General features: G+C 40.0%; 2 protein-coding genes across 3 annotated transcripts in view; one reads left to right on the top strand and one right to left on the bottom strand.

The window, feature by feature from the left end:
- P2RY14 (purinergic receptor P2Y14) overlaps nucleotides 1–5,884 on the top strand; it is a 41,821-nt gene extending 35,937 nt beyond the window's left edge. For both annotated transcript variants that reach the window (XM_066599889.1, XM_066599900.1), the window contains one exon: nucleotides 510–5,884. In XM_066599889.1, coding sequence (XP_066455986.1) covers nucleotides 985–1,992 — 1,008 coding nt within the window. In that variant the 5' untranslated portion in view covers nucleotides 510–984 and the 3' untranslated portion in view covers nucleotides 1,993–5,884. The remainder of the gene's footprint in view (nucleotides 1–509) is intronic.
- MED12L (mediator complex subunit 12L) overlaps nucleotides 1–13,909 on the bottom strand; it is a 504,977-nt gene that overhangs the window by 399,500 nt on the left and 91,568 nt on the right. The window lies entirely within an intron of this gene.

The raw sequence follows: 13,909 nt of genomic DNA, 5'->3' as shown, positions 1-13,909 counted from the left end.
TGATATCTACCACTATATGGTCAATATATGGTCACTGAATGGTGGTAATAATGTTTTTTGTATTGTGTTTATTATTCAGTAAAATTATGGTGGTGATTATCTAGTGGTCATGATGTGGCAGTAAACTATGGTCCCTGTATAGTGTTGTTATTGGTAGTATTGGTCTTTGTATAGTGTGTTTCGCTTACAACCCGGACAGGTAAGCAGGGTCCTCTGCCACGGGCAGGGTCAGATTTCGCTGCTGGGTCACCTGCGGGAAAAATAAGCATTTGAAAAAAAAAATCTGTTTTGCACATGTCTGACGAATTGCCGTCCAGAACATCCACAGTACAGACAATGAAAAAAGACGACAGGTACACAGGGTCGCCAGCCGGGGTCAGAGCCGGATTCCGCTGCGGGCGCCACCTTACCCACAGATATCCCAGATTATAGAGATTGCTATTTAATAATAGTTAAGATGAAATAAATGCTGCATCATATAACTAAATAAACTGAATTTCTCTCTGCAGCTGCTTGTTCCTGGAAACAGAGGCGCTACATGTGGAAGAGGAAGACATTTAACCTGCAGAAAGCACCCTTGGGAATATTGTTAACTGAATTGAGGTACAAATCCAAAATAAACACCCTGTACTAATCTACAATGCTTGACAAAAAAGTTATCCAAGCAACTTCAATCCTAAAGAAGCAGCCTTTTGTTTGATTTAATGATGGTTATGGATAATTGCCACAATAACAGCTAGAATGGATTTCCCAAGGAGTCTCGACCTGAAGAAAGAAATGAATCAAAGCAAGGCATTTGCTAAGTTACAGCAGCTTTGAATTTGCTGCTTGTTTCCTGCTAGCTGCATCTTTTTATGTGGAAGCTCACAAATTAGATTGTCGTCCATTAACAGGAGACATTGATATCCCTAATCAAATCTCAGTATCTTGTAATTGCTGTAATAAAAGAGTCGATTCCAAAACACACTCATCCGAAAATTAAAAATGAGTAATGTGACTGAGGAGCCGAAGGAAAATAATTCCGACTGTGATCCCAATGCAGAGGTAGTCACCAAAGTTCTGCCTACCATGTACACGCTCGTCTTCATTGTAGGACTACTTCTAAACGGACTCAACCTATGGATATTCTGCTACATCCCCAGTAACAGGAGCTTCGTTGTTTACCTGAAAAACATTGTAATTGCTGATCTACTAATGATCTTCACATTCCCGGTGAAGATAATCAGCGACGCCGGATTTGGGAATGAACAATTGCGCGTGTTTGTCTGCCGCTTCTCCGCAGTAGTTTTTTATCTGAACATGTACATCGGAATCATATTCTTGGGCATTCTAGGCTCTGATAGATATTTCAAAGTTGTGCGACCACTTAATGGCTCTTCCTCTGTTCAGAGTGTTTTCTACAGTAAGCTCATATCTGCACTGGTATGGACACTTATGGCTTTTATTTCAATCCCCAATATGATCTTAACCAACCAACAATACGACACAACAAAAAAGGTCACGTGTGCCAAGCTAAAGAGTGACCTGGGCATAACATGGCATATCATTTCCAATTATATCTCCATTGGTATATTTGTGCTGGTCTTTTCTTTGCTGCTAATATTTTATGTTTCGATCTCAAGGAAAATCTACCAATCCCATCAGAGGTTTCGAAGGGGTTCAAACGCTGGTAGGAAGTCCACACGCAATATATACAGCATCTTGATTGTATTCTTTGTCTGTTTTGTGCCATATCACCTCTGTCGAATTCCGTATACAATAAGTCAGACGGACAATGGTTATACTTGTCAACAGAAGAAAAGCTTGTTTTATGTAAAAGAGGTGACTTTGCTTCTATCAGCTGCAAACGTTTGTCTCGATCCCGTCATTTATTTCTTCATGTGTCAACCCTTCCGACAAATGCTATTTAAGAAACTGGGCATTGAGGATAGGCTTCAAGAAACGGACAAAGCATCATGTAAAGTTTCTTCCTCACAACCAGGCTTGATATAAGCTAAAAGAACTGTGTTAAAACCCAATTGAAGATGGTGGTGTTGAGAAACAGGGATGGAGGCATTTAAAAAGGTTGTCCGACGTAGAAAAAAAATGTAACAGTTGGCATTGCCATAAAATAAACAAAAGAAGCAATACACGCCTCTCCCTGTGAAAAACGGTACAGTGGCTACTACTGCCATGCCGGTCTATAATGACAGTGGAAGACAGGTGACCACTGCGGAAAATCAAAAGCTGCAGGATCACAATTTACAACTCCCGCATCATGGCACCCAGAGTGCAAGGGCTGATGATGCCAGGAGAACAGACAGTGATGATGTGGCCTCTGATTGGATACAGCAGTCACCTGATTTTTGCTTTCCGTAAAAACAGGAGGGGACACAGGAGCTGCTACGCTGTTTACCGGGGAAAGAAGAAAAGCAAATCCGGATTCTTTTATTACTTTATGGCCTGGCTAGCTACTTAAAAAAAGTTGGATAACACCTTTAATAACATTTTTTTATTTATGTTGCATCCCTTCTGTATCATCAGTTTGCATATACTGTAGAATTATTGTTACTGTTTTTCTTCTTACAAATCTCATCCCTCTTAAGGACTGAAGACTATGTTGCTATGTTATGGAGCCTTTTGCATACCTTTCGGCACCATATGGTATCTCACAAAGTACTGTATTCTTCCCTGTAAAGGAAAATATGTCAGTCATAGGGTAAGCTGACAATACGCCAGTCATTTTAACAACTGCTATATCTGTATAACAGGGATCTCTAATACAGCCGTGTGTATGAGCTCTCAGAGAGTACCAGTAATTGGCAGTAATAATCTTTTACAATTTATAAATTACCTGGCAACCCCAGTGCCATATCTCAAAAATGTCACTCAAATGGTTCCATAAATAGTGCAAATCTGATGTAATATTTAAAACACATACAATGACAGAAAGGTTTAAAAAGTATCAATTTAAAAGGGCAATATGTGTTATAGTAGTGATACTTCAGCTGTAACCTCAAGTACTAATGTGTCATAGTGTTATGACTCTTGTGTGCTTCTCTACTTACCAATTAAAAGCAATTTTCTATCTACCAGATGAAACCAAAGATAGATGTTAGGACATTGCTAGATACTTAAAAGGCATTGTGCCAAGCTATAGGGTTATCACCCATCAACAGGATAGGGGGTAACATTATTATCAGTGGGGGGCCAACCGTTGGGATCCCACCAATCCCAAAAACAAGGGTCATGAAGGTCCCTGAATGAATGGAGTGTAGGCCACACTTGTGCTCCACTACTCCATTCATTTCAGTGGGAGCACCAGAGTTTGGCAAACGTTTCTACTCAGCAATTTCCAACACTCACATTGATATGAATGAGGAAGTGGAGTACACGTGCAATCTCTGCTCTATACATGCAGGGACCTCCTGTTGTTGGGATTGGTGGGGGCTCCAATGGTCAGACCTCCACCAATCATAAGGTTATTCCCTATCCTCTGGATAGGGAATTACTTTATAACTTGGCAGAGCCCCTTTAAAGCCAGCTTCACACAAGTGTATTTGTGTATGCCAAATTTGTGAGTACAATGCACAGAAAATAGAATCCCTTTCAATGGGTTCATTCACGTTTCTGTAGTTTGTATGCACATGGAAGTCAATAGGGGGTGCGCGAAGTTGTGCCCAATACACAAGGGGATGCGTGAAACACTGTGTAATTGCGCTGGAAAAAAGAACACATCTAGAACTAATTAGCCATTTCAATTGGTGTGTGCGTTTGCCACGTACCTTGCAGGGGGGAAAAGTACAGTAAAATATGCTGATGTGCGTGCAAAAAAAGCATAGTTCATTCCGTAAAAAGACAGCACTCAGGCGACCGCAAATGCACTTACACTCATGGGTATGTACACATGAAGGCACAATAACTAATCTTGTGTTATATCAGAGAGTGTAAACTTATGTCAGGAAGTCTAAAAATGCAACACATGTTGGATGAGAAATTTGGTGCATCTTTAGGCACTTTTGTCAAACTTTACACCTATTAACTGGTTTACTTTATGACAATATTTTGGCACAATTATGGAGCAGTGAAGTTATACCCCTTCATGTAAGCCATGGACTTATTTCGCAATGTATAGAAATAGTCTAAAACGCAAAATGAATGTGGTGCAAGGCATGTACGCCAATTTTTTGAGCATAAACTGAGCCAGGATTCTGATGCATTTAGTTTAGATCTCCCCCATGGCATTCTGCTGCCATTTGGCATGTGGATTTGCACTTTTTTTCTCTTCATATTTTTACACTAAAATGCAAAAAATTGCAAAAAAAGTATACAAACATACCATAATAGATACAAATACTGAATTCCTAATGATTCATGGCCTGTGAAGCGTAGTGGGCTAAACATATAATAGGGTGCTAATGGAATCATTCCATGTTCATTATACATGTCACTTTCACCAAGATATGGAATCATTGCACGCAATTTTCATCCATGACTGAGAACTTCTAACCTGGCATACCATTCATGTAGTGTTATGATTGGCTATCCATCGTCTTGCTTGACATGTTTGTAGCATGAGACACGTACTACAATACTATATAATGAAATATTCTATTTCTTCACTGCTTTGTTAAAGTTGTTGCAAAGGTGTATTTGCACCAAACGATTCCTGCATACTGTGATGTATCTCTCATTAAGGCACTTATTGAATGTCTATTGTCACTAATGGACTAAGCTCTTTAGCTTTGCGATACCTGAATATGATATACTTAAAGTAGCTGTACAGCTGATTCCATTTTTTAAATAGGCTCAGAATAATTTAAAATAGTACAATAAGTCATAATCCCCTTAGAGATTCCCCACAGCTCCTTGTCCGATGGTTGCCGGGTTCCTCTTTGGTCTTTCTCTCCTGGACCCTCTCAATATGGACTTGAAGGCTGTAGTCAATAGGTAATTTAGCAGGCCACCACTGCAGCCAGAGATTGGTAGCAGTAGTCACATATCCTGAGGGACCATGTCTTAGAGACTGGTGGAAGATCCAGAAAATGTCAATACGGGAATTGCAGGGGTTTGGTAAGAGGGGTATGATATCATGTACTATTTAACGCTATTCGGAACCTTTTTTTAAAAAACATTTTAATAGGCTGACCAACCACTTCAATTGGAGAAAGATTTGTGTGTAATTATGGATAATAAATTACAGCCCTCTATGCCACTCTGCTGCATCAAAAGCTAACAAAAGTGCCTTCTATTAGAAAGAGCGTGTCTTCTACAGAAGCAAATGTTATTTTACTCCTTCATACAGCACCAAATATGGTTTCAGGTTTTGGCACCGGTTCACAGAAGTCATACAAGTAAAAAAGGCTGAACAACCCCTTTAAGTCATGTTTTCAACCCACTAATTATGTAAAATATTTGACAGCATGGATAAATAGAGCACAAAAAGTGTTGAGTAATATAAATGCTCTCAAAATTTGATCCCCAAGAGCCAATCTCAAGAATCGCTAAGAAAACAGAGACACTGTTTATTCACATGGAGTCAGATAGCAGGTATTGATCAAAATGCAGGCGGTGTATTACTCTAAGAGTATGTATGCTTAGTGTGCAAAGTCTTCCATCTTCGCTTTAGCTGAAGGCCACAGATAAAAGTTTACATTATAGTTTTCCCATAAGAAATAGGCCTGAGGTGGACATACAACTTGTGCATCTACATAGTCATTTATTGTATCATTGGGTTATGCTATAGCTTTCTAAAATGCGCTATTAGTTGTATGTAGTAAAACTGTGTTTACAAAAGGGATTGTTGATTTGTAAATATTGGGAACTCCACTGAGAAGGGACAGTGACAGTGGCGTCCTGATTGCTTGCTATAGACAACTCCACTATTCTTATTTTCTAAAATAAACCTTAAAGGAGATGTCCCGCGCCGAAACGGGTTTTTTTTTTTTTAAACCCCCCCCCCGTTCGGCGCGAGACAACCCCGATGCAGGGGTTAAAAAAACCACCCGCACAGCGCTTACCTGAATCCCGGCGGTCCGGTGACTTCAATACTTACCGCTGAAGATGGCCGCCGGGATCTTCTACCTTCGTGGACCGCAGCTCTTCTGTGCGGTCCACTGCCGATTCCAGCCTCCTGATTGGCTGGAATCGGCACGTGACGGGGCGGAGCTACACGGAGCCGCTCTCTGGCACGAGCTGCTCCATAGAAGAAAGCTGAAGACCCGGACTGCGCAAGCGCGGCTAATTTGGCCATCGGAGGCCAAAAATTAGTCGGCTCCATGGAGACGAGGACGCTAGCAACGGAGCAGGTAAGTATAAAACTTTTTATAACTTCTGTATGGCTCATAATTAATGCACAATGTACATTACAAAGTGCATTATTATGGCCATACAGAAGTGTATAGACCCACTTGCTGCCTCGGGACATCTCCTTTAACCGTTTGTTCTCTACAACGTAAATCCAGCATTTCAGTTTTCTACTTAAAAAATAATGATAGAGTCAATCTTCCATTGTTTGCGGTATAAATGAGCAGGGTAATTAAAGGGTAATCCCCTATTGGACAGAAACGTTTTTCTGGTAGCAGCAAGGAGTGGTTTGTTATGTGCTGCTAAGGTCTATAGCTCTATAAAAAAATGAAACAGGGAAACGGGTCCAGTACAAGCACAGCCGGTGAGGAGACGGCAGGGAGAGAACCGATTGCTTTTACTTCCTAATTTCTGAAACTTTTATTGTCAAAGAAGATCTGATTAAATAGTAAAGTTAGTATTAATAGTTCATCTCTTGCTCACAACACTGTATAACGCGTACAGATGTAGCAATGTTTAACTTGACATCTAAGACATCATCATAACTAACAATATACTACAATGCGGTAAATTGAGCTATCATGATGTACCCTTTATGTTACATTACATCTGGATACAACAATGAAAACATACAGTTACCATTATATTTCTCATACATACAATAGGACAAGAGGTTCAGCTCAAGACTCAAGGTGTTGCAAAAAGAGAGGAGTCTGGATATACTGATTCCTGAACCACTGCCCTTCTACAGATTACAGACCCAGCAATAGCAGTTATGGAGATAAGGGAATTTACTCTAAACAGGTTGTCCATTGTTATACAATTTTTTAAAATAAAATAGATCTGAATCTGTTAAGATAATAAATGTAGCTGTACTTACTCATTGTCATTCCTGGTGATCCGGCACTACAGCCTCGCATTCTCCTTGCTGCTTGTTTCGGGATGGTTACCACCTGATCACTGTAGTCCGAGGATGCATTGGTCAGATGCCCTTCTCCTAGCATTGTGGCTCCTAGAATCTCAGTGTTGATGCCAGGAGGATGCTAGGTTACCACTGCAGCCTCTGATTGGCAGTCAGGTGGTAACCATTCCAAAACAAAGACTGCAAGGACCACAGGACTGCAGCGTTGGATCGCCAGGGGAGAGGACAGGTAACTAGCGCTACTGGGCAGCCCTTTTAAATTCATGTAATTTTTCCCCTAGCATAGTGTATAGGTGATGTCCTGATATTACAACATCAATTGGGTTAAAGGACATCCAACTGATCCTTACTTGGAAAGTAGAAAATATAAACCAGAAGAGCACCACCAAAAGCCCCAGTCCAGATGTGCTGGACCACACATGTAGGCTACATTAATTATAGAAGCATTATGAATTTCAGTAATCCAGATGAGCAGACGTGTGTGGGAAGGGAGTGCGGGTTTGGTAAGTAGCTATCCATGTGTACAGACAAACTGGATATTAATTCTATTGTCCAGGCTGAGAGACAATAGTAGAATCTTGCTGCATCTTTCTTTCATTAGCTTAACAAAACATCATCAATGCAATATTAAACATTGAATACTGTAGGGAATTACTTCAATACGATCCTGAAATATAATAATAGTCATAGCATCTCTTCAGCTGAAGGAGTGTTTGGGTAATAACAGGCAGGGCTGAAAAGAATGTAAAAATCCCTACGGCCTCATACAGATCCAGAGAAACAAACCATTTTGCAACAAATTCTCCATAACCTTTTCTTTGATAATCTGAACACTTATAATGTTAAAGGGTAAAATAGAGAAAATCAAATTACTTTAGAGAATTTAAGGGGTGATATCCAAAAGAACCTAAATCCAATAAATGACATTTTCCACAAAACAGGGTTTTCTAGTCTGTGCTTGGAATTCCCCTTTAACAAGCAGTTCCTTGATATATTTTCAATAGGTAATTCAAAGGTGAAGTCCAACTCTACAGGTACGCTCACATGTAGCAGAAGTGCTGCGGATTTCACACAGTAGAAAATTCTGCGTCAAAATCTGCAGCATTTATGTAACAAAAACAAAGTCAAAATTAGCACATGATTTTGGCCAGCCGTTTGTCCCAGCGTGCTGTCAGCAGTCCCTCAAGGCAGGGCACCAAGCAGCCCCAACCGCCACTAGGCGCTGCAGCTGCCTGTCAAGTGATGCACCTTCTTCCACATCACCTGATTGGCGACCACGGGACTAGATTAGATATTGCAAATGTAGCATCTTAGGTCTAAAACATAGTGTAGACCGAAACCTGAGCAGATACAAATAACAACCAAACAGACGCTGCCTTAATTGTCTAACCTGCTGGTTAAAATGTCAACTACATTTTTATTGGTTGCAGTGAGCTACACATCCAGCTTTTGACTGCACTGATTTTTAGGCACGTGACCCAGTGTTTTTATAGTGTAAATCCATATCTACCCCTTCACCCTTGCCTGTCAAAGTCCCTACAATTACTGGCTTATGATGGCACCTAGGGGTTTAGAAGGGTTCCAGCTTTGCGATCGGAGCCTATTAGGCCCTGTGTAATGCCTGCCTAAATGCTACAACAACAAGCACTTCATACTGTTATAGAAGCAATCAAATATTCAAGCCTTATATTTAGACAAAGAAGGTTTAATTTAAAAAAATCAGAAATAAGGGAAAAAACCTCAACACCCCCTCGAATTATGAAATTATAGAAATTACTCAAAACATTATATGTTCCAATTAAAGTATAACACATCTTGCAAAATAACAAGCCCTCATAGCTACCGTATATCAAATGAAAAGTTAGGCTACTTTCAAATTTACTGCGGGGATTCTATTTTTCTGCTCTGTTTGGGGAGCAGGAAAGGGGAATCCACTGGCCAAATGGGTCTGTCTTATGATGGAACCAAATAGCGCTGAACGGATCCCATTGACTATGATGGGGTCTGTTCAGTTTACGCTCAGATGCTCGGCAATCTACTGGAAGAAAAAGTGTTGCATGCAACACCATTTCCTGCAGTATGTTTAAATGAATGGTATTTAGTCCTGACCCCCATAGACTTTACTGTATATCGGGGTTCCAATATTTTAGCTGCAGATTGTGCTACACTTACTGTTAAACAAAAAAAACTGCTTGAAGGAAAACTACCATAAAAATGAGAACAGGGTCTAATTATAGAACTGCCATCTACACTCCCACAATGCACTGTGCTCAGAGATCTGGATTTAACTTTGTACGTAAATAAAGAAGAAAAGATCATGTAAACTAATACAAGATTTGTAGTTGAGTGATGGAGAGCAAAATATCTACAACATCACTCAACAATGTGTACAGATTTTAACCCCATTGAGTCCAGTGCTTGTTTCTCGCCGTCCTTTCACTGCATTCATTAGAAGTGATTTTAAATGAAACATGTTCCATCTTCTCTCATTGATGTCTTCTACATGTTTTCTGTGAAATGCTGAGTGTATATATTGTATGCTATACTGTGTACAGTGAGTCATGCTAAATTATTAATACAGTGCAAAAATGGTTATTAACCCAAAACTTAAAGGGGTTTTCCACAACTAAAAAAACTGAGACAGAAAATGATGTAAAGAAAAAAAGGCATACTTACCTCCTTTAGTGCTGCCCCCCTCCATCCAGAGCAGGTGTCCTGGTATCGATGCTGGAAGAGCAATGCCATGAGCAGCATGTGACCACTAAAGCCTGTGATTGGCTGAATGATCACATGCAAAATTAACAGCATGTGACCACTATGGCTTCTTCCAGGATCAGAGCAACACGGACCGGGCCTCCTGTACTGGATGGAGGGGCAGTTAGGCCAGATTCACAGGAGTGTCTTTGCGCTGAATATTTGCACATAGTGCGTTGCGTATTTGTATGGGCAACAGTGTTTTTACTGCACTTTTTGCACACACAAAACATGTAGCAATACTCTCAGCCATTGAAAGGGCCAATTAGTTTACCGAGTTCCAGATGTGTTCTTTCCCTGCTAAATGCGCAGGAAAATGGAGCATGCTGTGTATTTTTTGTCGCGCACGACAAATATGCGTATGTGAACAAATCTGTTGAAATCAATGGGCTCTATTTTCTGTAAATTGCTTGCGCATATTTTTTGCATGCAAATATGTCCGTGTGACTCCGGCCATGAGGAAGTAAGACTGCAGTATTTTTTTATTTTCCAACATTTTCTGCTCCTAACTTTTTTTTATCCTGGAAAACCTCTTTAATTTATTGTAAAAGCTGAGCTTCTTATTTTTTACTATAACATATTTATAGATCTTGTATAGAAAGGTTTATATGCAGATATAGGAATGTCCAAATGTGATACAATGTAAAATTATTTCTGTATAAAGTTACAATTCTAAATTGATGGTCTTGTTGTATCAATAGCTGCTAATATACTTTCCCGGTCACTTTAACCCCTTCCCAACCGCATCACATTGTTTACATTAAAAATAATTTCATTTAGTAAAAACTAAAAATGATAAACTATAAAAAAAAATATGTATTTGGTGTTGATGCAATTGTAACGATTCATTAAACAATATGGCATAAAAGTAAATCAATAAATAATATGTATCAGGCCACAGCATCAGGAATAAAAAGGTATTGCTCTTGTAATGGTACACTGAAAGGACATAAAAACTACTGCATTCTGAAGCCCTAATCATCAACAGGTAACATTTCAATGTAGCTGTACAATGCATCCATTCTATTGATTAGCCCTAAGCACCCCAGGATAATTGACAGAGTGTTAAGGCAGTCCTAAGCTCTCACTCATGGCCTGAAGGTTGCAGGTTCAATCCCCACATGGTTCAGGTAGCAGGCTCAAGGTTGACTCAGCCTTCCATCCTTCAGAGGACGGTAAAATGAGTACACAGCTTGTTGGGGGTAATAAATAAATTACTTGAAAGCGCTGCGGAATAAGTTGGCGCTATACAAACAACAAGTCCCTTTCCCTATATGGTGCCTATAGTAGCCATTAGTTGGTAACCTAATTGGAACAACAATTATGACAACCCACATGGAGTGATTATAGAATGTAGAACAATCCCATTCATTTAGTAATGAATACATAAGTTAAAAATCGTAAGATGTCCTAAATACAACAATAATACACAACATTAGTTGGACTTTTTGGTCTGATGCATTTCTGTGCACATTTGCTTACTTGTCATACTGGTTATTTTCATAAAGTAGTAAGGCTATATTCACACCATCGAATGCGATTTTGGTCAATGAAAAACTGCATGCAAATGCCATGGCGTTCGATTGAGATACATTTTTTAAAGGCTCCCATAGAAATTAAAGCTAATCTGTGAAAATCATTTCTAGGAACTTGTGGTTTTTCTTTAAAAAAGTACCCAGAATTCTAAAATAAAAAATAGATGAATACGGTCTTTGTGTTCCAAGTGCCTTCGCACGAACAAGAGCGAGAAACAGTGACTGATATCACACTTGAAGGCTAATTGCACACGGGCAAGAAACTCGGGCCGATGTTGCACACGTCAGCGTGCGTTTTAGCTGCGGATCCAAGGTGATCTTCAGACAAAAATGTCTCTTGCGCGAGTTTCATGCCCGACAGAGAATTGGAAGGGTTTCCCATTGATTTCAATGGGAAACTTCACATTGCACGGCATGCGAGAGCCATGTAATGTATTTAAGGTCCCACTGAAATCAATGGGTGATGTGTTCTAAGGAATGTGAAAAAATAGAACATGCCACAATTTTTTTAAACTCATGCGAGATTACCGCTTGTAAGAAACCGGCCTATAGAAAATGATGGGCGATATCACCCAAAATATTAAGACTTGCTGCGGTTTTTCTATCTTGCAACATTGCTACAAGAGAAACATTGCCCATGTAAATACACCAATTGAAAGTAATGTGTTCTATTTCAGGGCGAGTTCTGTGCGTCTCGCAACACACAAAATTCACAGAAGAAACTTGCCTGTGTGAATACACCCAAAGAATAAATACCTTTATTTTTATATATTTCCTCCTTCCAATGCTAAAACAATTAGTTCCTTCAATCTAACAGGAAGAGAGATATATAGTAAACAGAACACAATTGCTGAATTATACATGAATTATAGACAGGGGGCCTATTAGCATGTCAGTTGTACAATGCATTTGAAGAAAACTACAAAATGAGTGTTGCAATAAAAGTGCCTGCTGCATGTGTAATGTTACAATGGTAAGGATTTGCAGTTTCACCAGTTAGAATGCTGCGGACCTTACATGTAAACACAATACTGATCAGTGAAAGAATGCACAATGACACTGAGTGACTCACAGGTGATGTCCTCTGGGCTTGTTCCTTTTCTTCTCCTACTGCTCCAGACCTTCATGATTTCTCCAATTTTAATTGCTCTCTTTGTGGAGCTTGCAGCCCATATATGTCAGGCTCATCTGAAAATAATAATGCTACATACTGTGTCACCTGAAAAGAGTGCTACTCATTGTGCACCCTAAAATGTATGTATTATGCCCCTGAAATAAATAGTATACACTGTGCCCCCTAAAATTTATTTATAATTAGATTTGTATAGTTCATATAATTCTAAGGCTGCTATTATACGAGCAGGTGCAACACAGCAGTTAGCTCTATTACACGAGCATTAATAGTGATCGTGGTAATTGCACCCTAAGGCCAACTTCATACAGGCCATATTCACTGCAGACTTGAAAAGCACAGTTTTTGTAGCAGATCTGCTACGGATTTTAACCCTCATATTTCAAGGATTGGAATCTGCAGCATACATAGGCATGCTGCAGATTGGTTGTGTGTGAAGCTGCCCTAAAGGTGCCTGTACACATTGATCCACTCTAACCACCTGCAGATCACTGCCAGTTGCTGGTTTGCCCCTGAACTTGAAAAACAAGCCCGGATGCTGCCCAACATGTGGTGATGCGCATGCAAATATAGCAGGTCAACCACAGTGTGTAGAGGCATGCTAATTATATTTAAGTATAATTTCTTTAACCCATTGCAATTAAACGTTGAGGTATTAGGGTACCCATACATATTACACATTCCCACTGTAAGTCCATACAGTTCCCTGTTGACTGCTCTGTGGCACGTGGACTCACTAAATAAACCAGAGACAACTATAAGTGCCAGCCGGCAATCTGCGTTTACAGTGAAGATTCGCAGTGTGTAACTGCAGCCATATTCAGCTCAACTTCATTGGGTATAGACAACAATATATGCTTATGTTACACATACACATACAGTATTATAAATTATAATATATGTCAAACACTGAGGATAGTGTTAATGTACATGCCTGTAGTCTGCTGTAGCAGGCATGCAGGGATCAACTGGCCAATTACACTGCCCGATTCTGGCAGTGATGACCAGGAAGAACAAGATGCATCCCGTTGACGCTGCTTTTTGGGCTGGCTTTGTGCTTTATCATAATAATAGGCAGCAGAGAGCAGCGCCAGGCTCCAGAGTCTTCCCTGCTCTTGGATACTTGGAACCTAAAGACACGGCAATCCAAAGTATGGGTCACAGGAGTTTGGCGGAGGAGACCAGAGAAGAAGGGCCTGGCTCCTGTGGAGGCACAATGCAGGCTGTACACCTGCTCAGGTATTTAGTATATGAAGCATCTCAAAATACCAGTCACTATAG

The sequence above is a fragment of the Eleutherodactylus coqui genome, chromosome 1 (assembly GCF_035609145.1).
Source record: "Eleutherodactylus coqui strain aEleCoq1 chromosome 1, aEleCoq1.hap1, whole genome shotgun sequence".
In the NCBI taxonomy this organism is placed as follows: Eukaryota; Metazoa; Chordata; class Amphibia; order Anura; family Eleutherodactylidae; genus Eleutherodactylus; species Eleutherodactylus coqui.
This window is presented reverse-complemented; position numbering and strand designations above follow the sequence as displayed.